The 21,127-nt window shown below is 42.3% G+C and overlaps 1 protein-coding gene across 1 annotated transcript in view; it reads right to left on the bottom strand.

Moving 5' to 3' along the window:
• The window catches only part of LOC132822058 (MICOS complex subunit mic25-like), a 544,468-nt gene that overhangs the window by 515,300 nt on the left and 8,041 nt on the right, over nt 1-21,127 (bottom strand). Inside the window, exons 2-3 of the mRNA XM_060835068.1 lie at nt 12,500-12,575; nt 3,992-4,061 (exon numbers count right to left, since the gene is read on the bottom strand). Coding sequence (XP_060691051.1) covers nt 3,992-4,061; nt 12,500-12,575 — 146 coding nt within the window. The remainder of the gene's footprint in view (nt 1-3,991; nt 4,062-12,499; nt 12,576-21,127) is intronic.

Below are 21,127 nucleotides of genomic sequence, written 5' to 3'. Positions count from 1 at the left end.
GATGAGTATGTCTACTTGTGCTTTTAACACTCCTTCTAAAACTTTCTCTACAACCTCTAACTCACCTTGAAAGCATTATTTTTGAATAAAGGCTGAAAGTGCCAGATAATCAAATGATAGAATAGAATCTCGACAGTGCAGAAGCAGGCCATTCAGCCCATCGAGTCAATACCGGTACTCCACTGATAACCACCCCTCCACTATCCCTGTGTCCCCATATTTCCCGTCGGTAATCCACCTGGCCTGCACATCCCTAGACACTATAAACAGTTTAGCATGGTCAATCTACCTAACTTGTATATCTTTGTGACTGCGAGAGGAAATAGAAGCACCTGAATGAAACCCACACAGACACCAGGAGAATGTGCAAACTCCACACAGATAGTTGCCTCAGAGTGGAATTGAATCCAGGTGCCTGGTGCTGAGAGACAGCAGGGTTAACCACTGAGCCATCATGTCATCCCAGGGTTGTGGCTCATGATTCCAGACAAGTGTCAACAACACTCTCGCCAATGAAAATTTTCCAAGTGTTCCAAAGATTAATTTTAGGGTTTAGGTTAACTTCATTTCAGGATACTATAACGTCGTGATTATTTCACTGGACTGATAAGCTCGAGGTCCAGTTGACATTGATCCAAACATAGTTTCTCCACAGCTTGTACTGTATTCGTTTCATAAAATTTGATTGTTGTTCATAGATGTTAGCGTTTTGCAATTGCATCAAGTGTGTAAGAATCTCAAGAGAAAGGAACTTAACACGGTTTCGTCCCAGAATCGAAAGATTGGTCATGCTAACATTGCCCACAGTGTTCAGGGATGTGTACATTAGGTGCATTAGTTAGGGGGAAATGTAGAATCGAAGAGGGTGGTGCTGGGAAAGCACAACCAGTCAGGCAGCATCCAAGGAGCAGGAGAATCATTGTTTCAGGTATAAAACCTTTATCAAGAATGTAGAGTAGTAGGGGAATAGGTCTGGGTGGGTTACTCTTCAGAGGGTCGATGTAGATTTGTTGGGTTGAATGGCTTTTTTCTACACTGTAGGAATTCTATGATTCTAAGCTAAGGAAGGACATCTTTACCTCATGTGTCCTTTTGTTTTAGCTTAACAAATAGAACATACAACACAGAACATTACAGCGCAGTACAGGCCCTTGGCCCTCTGTGTTGCGCTGCTCAGTGAAACCAATTTGAAGCCCATCGAACCTACACTATCCCATTCTCGTCCATATGGCTATCCAGTGACCATTTAAATGCCCGTAAAGTTGGCAAGTCTTCAAGTGCTGCAGGCAGTGCATTCCACGCCCCTACTACTCCCTGAGTAAAGAAACTACCTCTGACGTCAGCCCTATATCTATCACCCCTCATTTTGAAGCCATGCCCCCTCAGGCTAGCCATCACCATCCCAAGAAAAAGGTTCTCACTGTCAATCCAATTTAACTCTATGATTATCTTGTATGTTTCAATTCAGTCACCTCTCAATCTCCTTCTAACAAAAACAGCCTCAAGTCCCTCAACCTATCCTCGTAAGACCTCCCCTCCATACCAGGCAACATGCTAGTAAATCTCCTCTGAACACTTACCAAAGCTTCCACATCGTCCTATAATGCGGTGATCAGAACTGCACTCAATATAAGCACGGCCACACTAGAACTTTGTACAGCTGCAGCATGACCTCATGGCTCCGAAACGCAATCCTTCTATTAATATGCCTTCTAAACAACCCTCTCAACCTGGGTGGCAACTTTCAGGGATCTATGTACACGGACACTGAGATCTCTCTGCTCATCTACACTACCAAGAATCATACCATTTGCATTCAATACTCTGCATTCAAGTTACTCCTTCCAAAGTGAATCACCTCACACTTTTCTGCATTAAACTCCATTTTCCACCTCTCAGCCCAGCTCTGCAGCTTATCTATGTCCCTCTGAAACCTACAACATCCTTTGGCACTATCCACAACTGACACAACTTAGTGTCATCCGCAAATTTACTAACCCATCCTTCTATGCCCTCATCCAGGTCATTTATAAAAATGACCATCAGCAGTGGACCTAAAAGAGATCCTTGCAGTACACCACTAGTAAGTGAACTCCAGAATGAACATTTCCCATCAAGCACTACTCTGTCTTCTTTCAGCTAGCCAATTTCTGATCCAAACCACTAAATCACCCTCAATCCCATGGTTCCATATTTTGTGCAGTAGCCTACTATGGGGAACCTTATCAAACACCTCATTGAAATCCATATGCACCACATCAACAGCTTTACCCTCATCCACCTTTTTAGCCACTTTCTCAAAGAACTCAATCAGGTTTGTGAAACACAACCTACCCTTCACAAAAGTATGTTGACTATCCCTAATCAACATATTCCTTTCAAGATGATTATAAATCCAATCTCTCATAACCTTTTCCAATACTTTACACACAACCGAAGTAAGGCTCACTGCTCTATAATTTCTAGGGTTGTCTCTACTCTCCTTGAACAAAGGAACAACATGTGCTGACCTCCAGTCTTCTGGTACTATTCCTGTAGTCAACGATGACATAAAGATTAAAGCCAAAGGCTCAGCAATCTCCTCCCTGGATTCCTAGAATAAATCCCATCTGGCCCAAGGGATTTATCTATTTTCACACTTTCCAGATTTCCAGACGTCCTCCTTGTCAACCTCAATCCCATCTAGTCTAGTAGCCTGTTTCTCAGAATTCTCCGTGACAACGTTGTCTTTTTCCAGTACGAATATTGAATAAAAATATTCATTTAGTGCTTACCCTATCTCCTCTGACTCCACACACAACTTCCCACTGCTGTCCTTAATTAGCCCTAATCGTACTCTAATCATTCTTTTATCCCTTATATACCTATAGAAAGCTTTAGGGTTTCCCCTGATCCTATTCGCCAGCAACTTCTCATGTCCCCTACTTGCTTGTTGTACCTCTCTCTTTCGGTCTTTCCTGGCTACCTTGTAACTCTCAACTGCCTAACTGAGCCTTCACATTTTATCCTAACATAAGCCTTCTTCTTCATCTTGACAAGAGATACTTGGAAAACATGGCCAGCTCTTAACTGAAAATCATTTTGTTGGGAGGATTTTGAATCAACCTGTTTAGACCCATTTTGACACACCTTGGGGCAGGTGAAATTGAACCTAGGCTTTCCGCCCTGGTGATCAGGCCATTAACATTGATTGGATTTTGTGGCACATTCAGCTGTATCTCGAAGGCAATCAGATATTAATTGTGGCATTGCTATGTTATACTCCAAAAGATAACTGTATTTAAAGAAAATTCAAGTCCACATTTTTGCGTTAGAGCTTTATTTCTGTTAGCCACACTCCGTAAAACTCACACCCACTGATTACTAGCACACCATATTATACAACCAATTCAAACTCAATTAATTTTAATTAATATATCCAACATCTGTCCCTTCATACCAATAGGTCTCAGTCAATCTTTCAGAATATACTAGATGATAACATGCTACACCCAGTGAATAAGTAAATAAATGAATCCATTCACTGCACTATTTTCTTTAGTGAGTTAAATTATTTGACAATTATATTACTATCTTTGTTACATTTTCTTAACAAAAATACAGAGATCACACAAATAACAGAAATTTTTATTTCCAAAGCCTTAATTGTTGCAAATCATCTCAGTCAAATAACTACTTGGTCTTTTTTATGTGCTGTCATTTTCCAATGCCATAAATAAGAAGCCATTCATGCATACCAAGTTGCCACAAGCAATCATTACATAAATAATAGATAACATCTTTTATTAAGATGGACTAAGGGACAAATGGCTGAAGAGGACTGCGAGAGTATAAATTTTGGAAATGAAACTACAGAATTATTATTAGAAAAGCTACCATAAGGTCCACAAACAACACAACAGGATAGTACTTTTCTGACATAAAAATTATATCGGAAAAGTTTTGGCAGGGGACTATTTTAAAAAAGATTGCTTGAGCAAGCATGTCTTACCTCTTGTACATCTCCTCTTCAGTTCCAGAATGCTTCAGTGTCATGTTATCACCCCCTTGGAAATCAGGCCCTATGAATGTGGAAAACCAGTAAATGATCAGAGTTATAATGTTCCTAGTTTGCAAACAGTAATAACAGTTCCAATGCAACTCAGGAACCATTCTGTACTCGGGAAACTGTTGCCTTGGGCCAGTTTCATAATTTCAGGTAGAAAACACACATTCCAGGTACAACACTACTGTAGTCTGTTTCAAGAAATGCTCCCCTGTTAATCTCACTTTTCCCTTCCTTCCCACTGTAATAACATTAAAATGTAGGGAAATTTTACTTTTAACATTCCAGGTATCCCAGGGCTCAAGAATCCTGAAATTTAAAAAGGGAGTGAGAAGGAGCAGATCCAGGAGTTAAGTGCATTTACAGAAGAGCTTGTGGACCAAGAAGAGTTGAAGTAGCTTCCCCAAGCATCCCAGAGCTAGCCTTTTTACAAACTACAAGACTAGACCGAACCATATCTAACTTCCTCAAAAATATATTTATGTAGCATCTTTAATACTGTAAAACATCCCATATAAAAGTATAAACCAATACTAATCTTTAGCTTGCTGTCATTTATTATTATAATGTTGTTCAAAGCTTGATGAAATAACTGGTTTTAAGGAGTTTTCAAATGAGAGATTTAAGTGAAGATGAGGTAAAGAAATTTATGAAACAAATGCCAAAGTTTACAGTAAAGCTAGGTGAAGACATAAGGGGGCATCTGGAGTGTGAGCTACACAAAGAAATACCTGGATGAACACAGATAGTTTTGAAAGGTTATAAAGCTGGATGAGGTTACAGAGATAAGGAGGGCTAAGGTGACTGACTGTGTGGAGTTTGCACGTTCTCCCCGTGTCTGCGTGGGTTTCCTCCGGGTGCTCTGGTTTCCTCCCACAGTCCAAAGATGTGTGGGTCAGGTGAATTGGCCATGCTAAATTGCCCGTAGTGTTAGGTAAGGGGTAAATGTAGGGGTATGAGTGGGTTGCGCTTCGGCGGGTTGGTGTGGACTTGTTGGGCCGAAGGGCCTGTTTCCACACTGTAAGTAATCTAATCTAATCTAAAGGCTATGAAGGGTTTTCAACCCGCAGATGCAAATTTTAAAATTAAGTTGTTGGGAGATCAGGCAAGTTCATAGGTCAACAAGTATGAAGTGAGCCAGACTTAGTACTGGATAGATGAGTTATAGTTGGTAGAGGATAGTTGTCTAGACAAGGATCTGGAGAGTAATGTCTGTAGGAAGATTTTGGAGGAATTGAACTGAGGCAGGAACAGAAATGCTACTGAGGTGTAATGAAATAAATAAGATGCAATTTCTTGGCCTCCCAAAAAACATTTGGATACCAGGGGGTAGTTAATCAGATGGGACCATGTTGATCACCTTCTTGCCTCTCCCCCAGTTAAGTGCAGCTCATAAATAGCCCTCTCACCCTGCTGCCAGTTGAGGCCTCTAAGTGGATATTCAACCAGCAGGGGAGATGGACTCATCATTCAATAAGCCCTAAAATATTTCTACAGTCTGTAGGGTCAAAGGTCCCAGGAAGGACATGCAACTGGCTAGACTGGAATTGAGTGCAGCATGCCTTGACCAAAGGAGATGACTGGGCTTCTGCTGACTCTTCACCCGGCAGTCAAGACGTCTGTTACCTGGATTAAATACTGCCAATGGAGTCTGGAGTTCATCTCTCGGTCAAAATAGATGTGGAGTGTTCAACCTTTGGCAATGCCATGGGAGAGGAGGAACGTGGGAGAGGAGGAACAAGGGAGAGGAATAACAGGACTGGAAGGGACAGGAAGACAACGTATTCAGTGGCAAGACTATTTAGCTCATGAAAAGGTTAAAACAATGGTTTCAGTTATCCAAATTGTTTTAACTATTTACTAAATAAACATAGTCCATAAAGACAATAAAATTGGAATTGGGTCAGAAAGTGTTAATCTCATTTTTAGAATATATTGCTCAAGGTATCAAATACCAACAAGATTTCTCAGCAGAGCTTATAATTTGCCCCTGTAGATCTTCCAAATGAGAAACTGAACATAGCCTTGACAAATCCCAGTTCAATCCACAAAGTTCAGGTTCCCTGCCAAAACTGAAGTCTATTTAGAATTCCCTAGTATTGAACCACTCCAAACTACATTGAATTCAAACTTGTTAATGATTCCTAATTAAAAAGTCACAATTTTGCAAATTATTACATTGAATGTTCATGAGCAAGAGAGGACTGTGATGTCTGGTTTCCAAGTTCCAGATAGTGCTTGATCAAATACAATTTATTCAGTACCAAGAACAATGCCTCTGTCTGCTGAGGAATAAATTTGGCCAGATCCCATAGGCAATTTGTCCTCAAGCCTCCAATTTAAAACTGTGCAAGACTGTGTTTTAAATTTAACTATTTCCAAACCTTACAAATGTGAGATGATAAAGAAAACTATTTTCATACAGCAGGTTGTTAGGACTTGGAATGCACTGCTTGGAAGTATGGAGACAGAGTTGAATGAGGCATTCATGAGGATAATTATTTAAAAAGAAACAATGTGCAGGGCTATGGAGAACAGGCAAGAGACTGGCACTAAGATAAAATACTCAGAGTCAGTGCAGACATGATGGGCCTGAAATAACTCCACAGAAGCCAGTATCCCATCATCACAACATCCTTTATATACACGTGGAGAGTCATTGACACTGAACCAGCTCCCTCACAGCCAGCTCTCAAAGTGAGCAGAACCTCTGCCCCTTCTGTTTGTTTTTTTTTAACTTCAGCATTATTTAATGTGCAAACAGGCTGAAGATACCTTTCCAAACATTACACACTATTTCGACTTCCATAGGTATTCGAGCGACGTGAATGTTCCAGGCTGAGTGAGAGCGAAGCAAAGGCATTGAGACTTCTCTCTGCTTAGGAATTGCTGCTAGTGTAATACGTGTTTACTCGTACAGGAGAAAAATTCATTCGGAAAACCATTCCCACCTCCTTTTATCCAAATCTGTACCATGTTAAAAAGGCGGATTTTCGTTCTTGACGTTTGCCTCACTTCTTTTGGCGCGGCTGTGGATAATCTCTTCCTTTCCTGACAACTTTGCTTTGCATTCTCTAGAAATGGACTACTGCTTTGCACCAACTTCTGGGAAAGTGACCGGGAAAGCTCCAGTGAACCCCAGCAGATGTGTACAGGCACTTTTGAAGTAGACACCGCACGCGCATGCAACACACCCACCCTCACCTCGGAGGCGCGCCTCAAATTTCTGTTTATATCTGTCAGTCAGGGATCCCTGATTGGGCCAGATTAACAACCCCAATCAGGGAACTCATACTCCAGAAGATCCACCTGGCTCACCTCATGACAATCACTAGATTCCTATCCCACTGAGTCCAAGGCCATAGACTAGTCCCTTTTCTGGTAGTTCCTGTGGGGGTGTTTTCGCCCCAGGTTAAGTTCTGCCAATTCTGCCTCTGATATGGGCAGCGTGTAGCTCGCCTCTTGTGCCTGGAGTGTCTCAGCAAACATTCATTATCCTCTTCAGGCAACAAAGGTGTCAAGGCAACAATGTCCACCATGACCAACTCAAGTTCCAAGGAATCTTCAACATTTGACAGTAAGAGAGGACCCACAGGTTCCTGAACAGTTGGAAATGCAGTAAAGGAGTCTGGCACGTTTTGCTCCCGCACCATTTGACTGTTTGCAGCTTTCATATGGTCCACAAGCTTGTTCAGGACTGCCGCACCTACCTAAACTTTATATGTCACTGGACCTGACCCCACAACGATAATGCCTCTTACCCATGAAGGGCCATTATACCAAACTACATCCCTTGAAATAAATTGTCTCTCTTGCTTAGTATTGGCATTGCTGATGCCGTTTCACCCTCTCCCCCACCCCCAAACTACCACCCCACCCCCCCAATCCCCCATGATGGATGGCATATGATACAATCTAAATGAATGGCAGCCTGAGATAGATCTTGTAAAATGTTCACCATCGTCAGCTGAAATATTGCACAGGCTGATGACACCCCAAATGGCAATCTTGTACATTGGTACAAACCCTTATGGGTATTGACTGTAGCATATTTCTGGGAATCTTTAATTGCTTGTCCAACTTCGTTCTGGACAGCTGCAAAAAGCAGTTTACCATTTGCTTAAATTCCCACAAAGGCCAACTGACCCAATGGGTTTCACAATCGGTACAACCAGTGCTGCCCATTCCTCACACTGGACCGGTTCGGCAATTCCGTCACTTTACAGCCATTTAGTTTCCGCCTCTACTTTTGCCCATAAGGCAAATGGCACTGGGTGAGGGGGCTCACAGATTTGTAAAGTTGTTTCCCTGGTCAACAGGAAAGGTAACCTTAAATCCTTTGATAGTCCTCAAACCTTCTTGAAAAACGTCTGGGTATTTAATTAGGACTTCACTCAGGCAGCCATTTTCTAATTGTCAATCTAGGTCAATCTTTCTCAATCAATTTTGCCCCATCAGGGTTGGGCCCAAGCCTTTTACTATAGTCAGTGGTAACTAAACCAGCTGCATCTTCTAAGAAACTGGGACTGAAGTTGTACACTTAATCTGTAAAGGTTCCCAGTCTTTCTCAGTTCAGTGGAGGTCTTGCACAAACATAAGGGTTAGAATCCAGAGTGAATTTTGTTAAAGACTGATTCAACAACTACTGAAATGGCTGTGCCAGTATTGAACTCCATGAGAACCAGGTGACCATTTCACCAGGCTTTTATTTTGATTGGTTCTGATTTGGATATTGCTAGGAAATGTAATTTTTCCAAGCCAGATATAGGTGGACTTTCCAAGGCGTGCACTCTCCTGAATATCGGCCTATGAGTTCTCTTACTCAACTTACGTCTAGTGGGACTCTTTTGATGTCTCGAATCCACATACCAACTGTAATGACAATGGCTTACCAGCCCAGATCCTGAAGAAAATGTTAAGTATTTGGCCAAGGTTTGCCTTTGTTTGGGGTTTTGCTGTAGGCTGACCTAGAGTCTCTTTATTCAGGATATGTCCTGAGTGAGGATATGCAATTGCCTTCACTCAAGTGGTATTTCGCAAGCTCAGTCAGTCTGATAAGGGTGTCCACTTCTATCAGAATACCCTGCTACTCATATGCTCCACTTGCTGTATTTTCCAATGACAAAGCCAGTTGTAATGCCTGTTTGAAGTCCAGTTGGACTTCAGCTTGTAGGCACTTTTGTATGGTTACATCATTAATCCCACATACCAAATGGTCTCTCAGCATCTCATGAAAAAGTAAACCAAAATCACATGCCTCTGCCAGTTGTCATAACCTCATCAAACATCCCAATATGGATTTTCCCTGGTTCTCAAATTGTCAAGGGAAACCAACAGAGCTTCAGAATTAGAGGTGGTTTGGGGTTGTAGTATTCCTTAACTAAATCCATCAACTCTTGAAAGGTTTTTGTATCTAATGCTTTAGGAAATATTGGGCTCCTGATAACAGAAAAATCTGTAGATCCCAAGCTGTCAGGAGAATTATTCATTGCTTTTCATCTGCCCACAATGTTATTTGCCCAAATAAAATATATTCGTCACACATACTGGACACAGTATTGACTGGCAGGATCAAATGAGTCAAGCTTCTCAAATGACAACAGGATGCCAGAAATGCTTACCCCACTCAAAGTCAACTGTGGTGAGTGAATTTCTCCAGGAGCAGGCTTTTCTCGTCACCACTGAAATAACTCCACAGAGGTTGGTATCCCAATACCACTTCACCCTTTACTTACATGTGGAGAGTCCTTGACACTGAGCCAACTCCCTCAGAGCCAGCTCTCAAGAGCGAACAAGATGTCTGACACTCCCGTTCTTTTTTTTTCCGTTTTTTTCTTTTTTTTAGTGCTTATTTTTTTCCCCGGCACCATGGTGTGTGTGTGCAGGTATGAGACACAGTGAGAGACAAAAAGTGCACAAATCTTTATTCAATTTCCACACCCGAGTGGCCTGTGACAAGCAGTGCCCGTCACATCAAAAGGCAATGCTGTGTGATCAAACAGTGAAGGGGAAGGCAGGGACTAAATCAAAATAGAGTTGGAGGGGGAAATGATGCACTCCACTCCCTGCGGCGCCCACCTCTCCTTGGACCACTCCAGGATGTTGGTGGACACCGCGTGCTCCTTCTCCAAGTACACCCAGGCCCTAACGTAACCGCGAAAAAGGGGCAGGCAGGACACTCCTGTTCTTTTTTCTTCTGCTAGAGACAAGGTGTACAAATCTTTATTCAATTTCCACCACCAGGAAAAGTAGGAAAACACCCGAGTGGCCTGTGACAAGCAGTGCCCGTCACATCAAAGGGCAATGCTGTGTGAACAAACAGTGAAGAGGAGGGCAGGGACTAAATCAAAATAGAGTTGGAGGGGGAAATGATGCACTCTACTCCCTGCGGCGCCCACCTCTCCCTGAACAACTCCAGGGTGTTGGTGGACACCGCGTGCTCCTTCTCCAAGGACACCCGGGCCCTAACGTAACCGCGAAAAAGGGGCAGGCAGGACACTCCTGTTCTTATCTGTCAGATAGGATTCTCTTATTGGACCAGATTAACAGCTCCAATCAGGGAACTTATTGTCTAGGAGATCCACCTGGCTAACCTTATTACAATCACAACAGGGCCAAATGACTTTCTTCTGCACTGTAATTATCTGTGATAGATGAGACAAACTGTATTAAAAAAAACTGGTGCTCTGTCGTACTCACTCTCTAATGATCCAGGTGAAAGGAGGACGTCATAAAATAATTTAGTGCAGGCAAGACCATTTGTGCTAGATCTTTGGTAGACCTAGCTAAATAATTCTACAGCCCTGTTCTGCCCCCACAGCCCTGTAACTCCTTCAAGTACTTCCAGTTACTGGCTTCAAATTCAGATAATGTATTCTATATCACAACAACTTCCTGTATGAAAAAATGTTTCATGTCACAATATTGCAGAAATTGCAAGGAATCTATTCAGTTTGGTATCTGATGGGTTTACTCATAATGTAGGATATAAAAAGATTGTAGATGTAATTTGGGAGCCTGAGAAACATTTCATTTCCTGCTCACAGAAAGCTTTACTTTCCTTTACCCAGAATGTTCTATTCAAAAAAGTAATAATGTGCAGCTAGCAATCTATGTTAGTGCTTCCCGTTTGCTTTATCCTTTGATTTCTCTATCATCTGGCCCACAATTGCTGACCTTGATACTTCTAATATTGTTGCAATTATTACCGTATGTGTTAAAAACTTAACATTCACATAGTGCCTTTTCATAAAAGGTCAATTATGGCTCTGCAATCTCTGAGTCAGAAGACTGTCGGTTCAAGTCCCATTCCAGATACTTGACCACAGAAGTTAGGTTGACATTCCAGTACAGGACCAAGGGACTGCAGCAGTATCAGAGGTCCTTCCATTCAAATTACGTGAAGCTCTATTTGTTCTCCAGACTAGTCAAAAAAACAGGGGAGTTCATCTGGTACCCTGGATAGTTCGCGGGTAGAGAGGGATTTTCCTATGAGGAGAGGTTGAGTAGCTTGGGCCTCTGGACGTTGGCATTTAGAAAAATGAGGGGCAACCTTATTGAAACACAGAGAATTCTTAAGGGGCTTGACAGGAAGATGCAGCAAGATTGTGTCCCTTTGTGGGAAAGTGTAGGACCGGGGGAAAGATCTCAGAATAAGGATTCACACATTTAAAACTGAGATGAGGAGGAATTTATTCTCTCAATGTCTCCTGAATCTGTGGACTTGTTTACCACAGAGGACTGTCAAGGCAGGATCATTAAAATATATTCAAAGTTGAGACAGAGAGATTTTTAATCAGCAAAGTCAAAGGATATGAGAATGAGGCAGGAAAGTGGAGTTGAAGATTATGTCAGCCATGCCTTTATTGGCAGAATAGACTCAATGGATCGAATAGCCTATTTATGTTCCTGCATCTTACTCAAGGTAAATGATTTGGTCAGTACCAATTGCTGTTTTTGGGGCTTTGTCATGCATAAATTGACTACAGTATTTCCTATAATAAGTATATCTCAGAAAGTGACATCAAAGAGTTTTGCAACATCCTAAGGTCATGGCAGATGAATGAAACCTTTCTTCCTTATTTTTCAAAGCATATTTTAACCAAATACTCTGGAATCTTTGAGGCAAACAGTAGTTATTTTCCGTAATGCAAAATACCATGAATAGAAATGACACTTTTGAACTCAGTAATCAATTAACAGAGCATCGTTGGTGGTGGTGGTGATGGTGTTAAAGGAGTGGAGGAATGCCAGTGTCAAGATATTGGTTCATAATCATACTGTTCTGCATCTACTATAATCTCTTTGTCTCCACCCGCCCAAAGCATGCATGAGAGTCTTCCAATTTTCCAAAGAAGCTACATAGCATTCATACTAACTCTTAGAAAGAATATGAATGTTTCACTTCAATATCATCAGCTCTTGTTGAAATCCTAATGTCAATCTTTCACATACCTCCAGGGATGGAGTTTGATGGTTTTGACGTTGATTGGGACAGATCCTTCATCCTTGAGACAAGGTTGTCAGATAGCTGCAAAGAAATGTGTTTTGTTAGGCAGTGACATTCTTTATAAGGAGCCTTCACCATAATCATTACTAATGTTATTGCAACAGGAATAGAACCAGTATGGCTGAGAGTCAAAAATTAGCAACTTTGCAAAATTAAAATCAGTGCCTATTCCGAATAGTTCAGTGAGTGAGTGCATATTTTGCATATCTGTGCCATTCTCGACCTATAAGAATACAGGTTCCATCACTGGTTCATGTTAATTCAGCAATGAGGCTCCCAGTGAAGACACTAACAATGACTTCATTTGTTATTGGCTATAGAAAGTAAGTGGCAGGTGCACTTTTATTGCTTCCAATAAATGTGTCTTCCAAGAGTCTCAAAGCAAAAGAGACATCATATTACTCTCAAGCCAATATGCACAAAACAACATCTTACAAATAGCCATGAGCTGAATGCCAGGTGATCTGTTTTGATGGTGATTGTGATGGTTCAGGAAGACGTTTCAGGCAGGAATAACTCACTGCTCATTTTCACAAGATGCCATTAAGCAGATACATCAGAGCTTTCAGGTCAGGCCTCCAGTGAACACTGCAGTTGCAAGTTGGCATTTCTGGCAATGTAGCAGTACTTTGCTAACACAGAACAGCAGCAGCAGCAGCAGCAGCAGCACAGGCATCGGCAGCCCTCAGGAATGTCACCGAAGTGTCCTTTCTTTTTCTGTCAGCCATGAGTGCAAATGCTAGTCCAGTACAAAGTGGACAAAACAGAGTAGGAGTAAATTATTGTAGATGCTGGAATTTGTACAAAACAAAAAATGCTGGAGTAGCATCCATAGAGAAAAATCAAGCTAACACTTTGAGTCTAGATGACTCTTCTTCAAACATGAAGTGTGGTGGGGGCAGCATTTATGCAATAGTGAGGGAGTGGAGTGCTGGGGGAAAAATGCAGCTAATAGTGCAGATTAAGCGATCAGGATGTGAGAATGGCAGAACACTGGTGTGATTAACTGCCAAACTGTAAAGAATAGATAATCCCACTGGAGTGGAAGGAGGGGAGAGACAGCATGCAAAGCTAACAGAAAGGGAAGAAATAGGAGTGAATTCACAATCTGAGGGTGCAACGCCGACCCCTTCATTCATCCCCTGCTCACCATCCAAGGGCCTAAACAGTCTTTCCAGGTGAAGCAGCATTTCATCTGTACCTCCTCCACTCTGGTCTAATGCATAAACTGCATCCAAAGTGGCCTACTCTACGCTGGTAAAACTAAACACAGACTGGGTGACCAATTTGCAGAGCACCTCCAGTCCGTGCTCAAGCATGAACCCGACCTTCCCATAGCTCGTCATTTTAACACAGCATTCTGCTTGCATGCCTACTTGTCTGTCCTCAGCATCCTGCAGTGCTTCCGTGAATCACAACACAAACTGGAGGGAAAACATCTCATCTTCAGACTCAGTACTTTACAACCTTCTGGTCTTAATATTGAGTTCAACACCTTCAGATTGTGAACTCACTCCCCTTTCCTCCCTGTCAGTTAGCTTTACTTGTTGCATTCTCTTTCACCATGTCCTCACTTCCCTTCCCCCACTCAAGTGGGACTATCTGTTCTTTCCAGTTTGGCAGTTAGATACACCATTGTTCTACCATTCTCATAATCCAATCACTTAATCTGAACTATCAGCAGCCTTTCTCCCCCATCATTCCACCACCCTTCCCCAACTCTTGCATAAATGCTGCCCCTTAATAGAATCATGGAGATCTACAGCACGGAGAAAAGTCCCTTCAGCCCATCATTGTTTGTGGAATCTTGTCTGCAAATTGGCCACTGTGTTTCCTGCACCACAACAGCAATGATACTTCATAAAGGACTCCAATGTTTATAGTGACTGAAAGTTGTGAAAGTTTTTGATTCTGGGTAATCCAAGATAGACGACGGGAAAAATTTCTGGCTGTAACAGGTGCTGCTTTTTTGAGGTATTTTAGGTGTTGAAGGTGATTTCCTCAAATTCCAGAAGAAGCTATTACTGTTTTATAAGCTGTTGCATTGTTTTGGAACTTTGGAGGAAAAAGAAATCAAAACAACCGCACTTTTAAAATGGAAAAGAACAGACAAAGGAAGCACATGGTGAGGTCAGTGCAGGAGAGAGAGAGAGAGACGCACATTGCTAACTGACAGAGTTAGCAGTTACTGCCTTTGCTGTTGAATTCATGTATCGCTGGACATCGCAGTGCGTCTGAGAAAATTAAAAAACAGTGAACTTCACAACTGATCTTAGAGGAACCTGTCTGGGAGCGGTCACAGCACAGAAGCAGATCCGTGGATTTTAAGCGCGGCCTTAAAGTAAGTTTGCAGTGAGTAGAGTGGGTTCTTTCTTGATTATATGTTTTATTGAGTTATTTCTCTTGATAAAACTTCAAATATAAAGCAATGTTTTGCAGAAGAATAAGACAGTATTATTTTCTGGGTCTGTAGACTGAAAGAAGCAAAAATGGCTCTTAGTAGAGAGATATGCTCTTCTTGTCAGATGTGGGAGTTTAGGGAGAGTTTATGGGTTACTGAGGATTATATCTGCAATAAATGCTGTTAGTTGCGAATCCTATCAGATCAAATGGATCGGTTGGAAAGACGGTTAGAGGCAATGAGGAATTTACAAGAGCAAGGGAATGTGATGGATGGCAGTTATAGGAAGGGGGGAAACGCGCAGGTACAGTCACATTGATGGGTTAACTCCAGGAAAGGTAAGAGGTAGGCAGCTAGTGCAGGAGTCTTCTGTGGCTTTCCCCATTTCAAACAAGGATGCTGTTTTGGAAAATGTAGAGGGTGATGGATTCTCAGGGGAATGTAACTCAAACTGCCAAGTTTCTGGTATTGAGACTGGCTCTAATGTAATGAGAGGTAAGTCGGGTTCCAAGCGATCGATTGTGTAAGGGGACTCTCTAGTCTGAGGTACAGACAGATGTTTCTGTGGCCAGCAGCAAAAAATCAGAATGGTGTGTTGTTTCCCTGGTGCCAGGATCAAGGATGTCTCAGAGGGTGCAGAATGTTCTCAAGAGGGAGAGGGGCCAGCAGAAGGTCATTGTAAACACTGGAACCAACAACATAGGAAGGGAAAAAGTTGAGATTCTGAAGGGAGATTACAGAGAGTTAGGCAGGAATTTATAAAGGAGGTCCTCGAGAGTAGTAATATCTGGATTATTCCCAGTGCTACGAGCTAGTGTGGGGAGGAATAGGAGGATAGAGCAGTTGAACGCATGGCTAAGACGCTGGTGTACAGGAGAAGGATTCACTTTTTGAATCATTGGAAGCTGTTTTGGGGTGGAAGTGACCTGTAAAAGGACGGATTGCACATAAATTGGAAGGGGACTAATATACTGGCAGGGAGACTAGTGAGAGTTGCTCGGGAGGATTTAAGCTAGTAAGTTGGGGGGGGGGGGGTGGTGAGGGTTGAGGGGTGAGGAGTGGGTGGGACCCAGGGAGATAGTGAAAAAAGAGATCAATCTGAGACTGGTACAGTTGAGAACACAGGTGAGTCAAACAGTCAGGGCAGGCAGGGACAAAGCAGAGAACAAGGTAGGACTGATAAATTAAACTGCACTTATTTCAATACAAGAGGCCTGACAGGGAAGGCAGATGAACTCAAGGCATGGTTAGGAACATGGGACTGGGATATCATAGCAATTACAGAAACGTGGCTCAGGAATGGACAGGACTGACAACTTAATGTTCCAGGATACAAATGCTAAAGGAAGGACAGAAAGGGAGGCAAGAGAGGAGGGGGAGTGGCATTTTTGATAAGGGATAGCATTACAGCTGTACTGAGGGAGGATATTCCCAGAAATACATCCAGGGAAGTTATTTGGGTTGAACTGAAAAATAAGAAAGGGATGATCACCTCATTGGGATTGTGTTATAGACCCCCAAATAGTCAGAGGAAATTGAGAAACAAATTTGTAAGGAGATCTCAGTTATCTGTAAGATTAATAGGGTGGTTATGGTAGGGGATTTTAACTTTCCAAACATAGACTGGGACTGCCATAGTGTTAAGGGTTTAGATAGAGAGGAATTTGTTACGTGTGTACAAGAAAATTTTCTGATTCAGTACATAGATGTAACTACTAGAGCAGGTGCAAAACTTGACCAACTCTTGGGAAGTAAGGCACGGCAGGTGACTGAGGTGTCAGTGGGGGAAACATTTTGGGGCCAACGACCATAATTCTATTAGTTTTAAAATAGTGATGGAAAAGGATAGACCAGATCTAAAAGTTGAAGTTCTAATTGGAGGAAGGCCAATTTTGACGGTATTAGACAAGAACTTTCAAAAGCTGATTGGACACAGATGTTTGCAGGTAAAGGGACGGCTAGAAAATGGGAAGCCAGAGACAGTATATTCCTGTTAGGTTGAAAGGAAAGGCTGGTAGGTATAGAGAATGCTGGATGACTAAAGAAATTGAGGGTTTGGTTAAGAAAAAGAAGGAAGCATATGTCAAGTATAGACAAGATAGATCGAGTGAATCCTTGGAAGAGTATAAAGGCAGTAAGAGTATGCTTAAGAGGGAAATCAGGAGGGCAAAAAGGGAACAGGAGATTACTTTGACAAACAGAATTAAGGAGAATCCAAAGGGTTTTTACAAGTACATCAAGGACAAAATGGTAACTAGAGAGAGAATTGGACCCCTCAAAGATAGCAAGGCTGCCTTTGTGTGGAGCCGTAGGAGATGAGTGAGATACTAAACGAGAATGTTGCACCAGGTTGTACTGTAGAAAAGGATATGGAAGATATAGAATGTACAGAAATAGATGGTGATATCTTGAAAATGTCCATATTACAGAGGAGGAAGTGCTGGATGTCTTGAAACGCATAAAAGTGGATAAATCCCCAGGACCTGATCAGGTGTACCCTAAAACTCTGTGGGAAGCTAGTTAAGTGATTGCTAGGCCCCTTGCTAAGATATTTGTATCATCGATTGTCACGGGGAGGTGCCGGAAGACTGGAGGTTGGCTAACGTGATGCCACTGTTTAAGAAAGGTGGTAAGCCTAAGCCAGGGAACTGTAGACCGGTGAGCCTGATGTCAGTGGTGGGCAAGTTGTTGGAGGGAATCCTGAGGGACAAGATATACGTGCATTTGGAAAGGTAAGGACTGATTAGGGATAGTCAAATGGCTTTGTGCATGGGAAATCATGTCTCACAAACTTGACCGAGTTTTCTGAAGAAGTAACAAAGAGGATTGATGAAGGCAGAGCGGCAGATGTGATCTAGATGGACTTCAGTAAGGCGTTCGATAAGGTTCCCCATGGGAGACTGAGAGCAAGGTTAGATCTCATGAATTACAGGGAGAACTCGCCATTTGGATACAGAACTGGCTCAAAGGTAGAAGACAGAGGGTGGTGGTGGAGGGTTGTTTTTCAGACTGGAGGTCTGTGACCAGTGGAGTGCCACAAGGTGCTGGGTCCACTATTTTTCATAATTTATGAAAATAATTTGGATGTGAGCGTAAGAAATATAGTTAGTAGGCTTGCTGTTGTCACTACAATTGGAGGTGCAGTGGACAGCGAAGAAGGTTACCTCAGATTACAACGGGACCTTGATCAGATGGGCCAATAGACTAAGTGGCATGTGGAGTTTAATTTAGATAAATGTGAAGTACATTTTGGGAAAGCAAATTTAATGGTAAGGTCCTAGGGAGTGTTGCTGAACCTGCTTGGAATGCAGGTTCATAGCTCCTTGAAAGTGGAGTTCCAGGTAGATAGGATAGTGAAGAAGGTTTGGTATGCTTTTCTTTATTGGCCAGAGTATTGAGTACAGGAGTTGGGAGGGCATGTTGCAGCTGTGCAAGACATTGGTTAGGCCACTACTGGAATATTGCGTTCAATTCTGGTCTCCTTCCTAACGGAAAGATGTGAAACTTGAAAGAGTGCAGAAAAGATTTACAAGGATGTTGCCAGGGTTGGAGGATTTGAGCTATAGGGAGATGTTGAATAGGTTAGGGCTGTTTTCCCTGGAGCGTCAGAGGCTGAGGGGTGACCTTATAAAACTTTATAAAATCATGAGAGGCATGGATAGGATAAATAGACAAAGTCTTTTCTCTGGGGTGGGGGAGTCCAGAACTAGAGGGCATAGGTTTAGAGTGAGAGGGGAAAGATATGAGAGACCTAAGAGGTAACTTTTTCAGTCAGAGAGTGGTACGTGTATGGAATGAGCTGCCAGAGGAAGTGGTGGAGGCTAGTGCAATTGTAACATTTAGAAGGCATCTAGATGGGTATATGAATAGGAAGGGATTGGAGGGGTATGGGCCAGGTGCTGGCAGGTGGGACTAGCTTGGATTGGGGATATCTGGTCGGCGTGGAAGGGTCTGTTTCCGTACATCTCTATGACTCCGTCTTGAATGTTCATGGGTCACCAGTAGAGTTGGGAGATGTGGAAAAAAAAATCAGAAGGCGGGTGCTGCAAATTTCTCCAGGTTTATAAAAAAAATTCTCGACACATGCTACTGATCTTTGGGCATCGGGTGCAGAGTGCTGTGGGCAAATTGGAGGACTTCTCCTGTTCATGGCCAACTTGGCAAGGCTAATGTCCAGACAGTGGGCAGTAGAGGGGATAATAGCTGCCATCTGTCCAGCCCTCTTCTGTGGCTACTTTTGTGATGGGTGTCCAGCAATAGTCCTGATGTCTTTAGAGATATAAGGACCACAGTGGATAGAGCTTTTGTCTCCACTCCCTGCCCCTCTCTCACCTTTGAGGTGAAAATTACCTGGGCTTTATGTGTAAATTAATCAACTGGAAAACACAGATAATGAAAACACGGTGGTGGTTAACTGACGAAAAATACCATCGGTGATTAGTGTTAGGAAAACGAATGTTCAGTTATGTGTAAGAGCTCTTCCTGATAATAAAAACATAGGTATGCTCTCCTTCTTAATTGCTATCCAGGGTTCCAATTAATTTGATCAGAGACATGAGCTGCATCAGATCACCAATAATATCCACGTGAACTTGACAGCAACCACCACAGAAAGAGAGCTTTATAATGTCAGCATAGTCATGATGGAACAAGTCAAGGATAAAAGGGAGAAAGGAAAATTTAAAACAATTACAGACACAATCAGCAGACAATGACATTTATTCATATCTAAATTTTGTAGTTTTCAACTTGAGATCCTAAAATAAAACTCTGCACAAATCAGTTCAATTTTCACTTCTAGCAGTGGAGTGTAAATTTTCCCAGTCAACTGTCGAAAACAATGAGTTTAAATAGTATTAACTTCACATAGGATAATCAGATGAGAGTAATTGTGAAAGTATTAAAACATTCTGTTGGTTTTTTAAATTGAATTTCTCATTCATTATTCTAAAACACCATCACGTAGGATATACAACTCTTTGCTCATCCGACCTACAAAGTTAATTCAGTACCGTTGGAGAACACCTTCCAAGAGTTCTCATCTTCAGCATGAACCCTTATTTGCTCTTCTGCAGGTGACAACTGATGCTAGAGAGTAGCCTGTCAAACTGTAGACATTTTATAATCAACCTCTTCATACACACCGCTGGAGCAGATGGGACTTGATGGGATCTGGGCCTCCTGGCTCAGAGGTAGGAACACTACCACAGCACTCCAAGAGCACTCTCCTGTTGAATTGTAAAATGTGATACTGAGCAAATTGATTTCATTGACATCGGAGAAATGGGGCAGGGATCACAGCTGCCCTGAACTTTCATGCACTAAACGAGTGCCACTGGATAGGCAGGAGCTGCAGAGGGAAATTATCACAAAAAAACTCACATATTGAGCTGTTGGGTCTTTTAAAAACACGGCATATATTTCCTTAGGTGCCAAAATAGTGCCACGTTAGTGAGCATACAACTGGATATTCTTGTCAACAGATACAAGATTGAAATCAGCATCCTATTCCACCACTGACACACTGGCTGCAAACTATATATTATCACCACCACTGGCAATCACTCACTAACAAGTATGACTATTCACCTATGATATTCCATATCACTGGTCATGGGATTTGAAGGTTGGGTGTTGAATAAGCCCAATCCTAGGACTGCAATTCCAAACACAAAATTGGCAGGTGTTTGCAGGAGGAGAAGTTAGTCTTTTCCCTCGAGGCCAATGGCATGCTTTTCTCCAATTCCATTTCCGTATTTCCTCTTGCCAACGGGTATTCTCAAAGAATGGCATTCCTTCATACAGGAGTTTCCTCCAAGTCAGTCTCTTCTGAATGAGGGGATCCTGTGCATTAATGTCTATGATGCATTTCTTGAGGGAAGCCATCACAGAGTCTTAGAAACACTTGCTTTGTTCTCCTCTTGTTCAAGTGCCTTCCTTGAACAGCTGAAGAGTTGCTTTGACCATCAGAACTCAGGCACCTTAAACAGGTGTCCGGCCCAGCTGAATTGGTTTTGAATGATTGTGGCCTTGATGCTGCTGCTGCTGTTAGCTGCTAGAAGGACACTGATGTTAGTATACCTGTCCTCCCGCTGATGCAGAGAATCCATCTCAAACAGCATCGACGGTACTTTGCAAGGGCCCTGCGTCGGTGTCTATATGTAGTCCAAAT

This window comes from Hemiscyllium ocellatum, chromosome 14 (assembly GCF_020745735.1).
Source record: "Hemiscyllium ocellatum isolate sHemOce1 chromosome 14, sHemOce1.pat.X.cur, whole genome shotgun sequence".
NCBI classification, from domain to species: Eukaryota; Metazoa; Chordata; class Chondrichthyes; order Orectolobiformes; family Hemiscylliidae; genus Hemiscyllium; species Hemiscyllium ocellatum.
The sequence above is the reverse complement of the archived record's forward strand: the minus strand, read 5'-3'. Positions and strand labels throughout refer to the sequence as shown.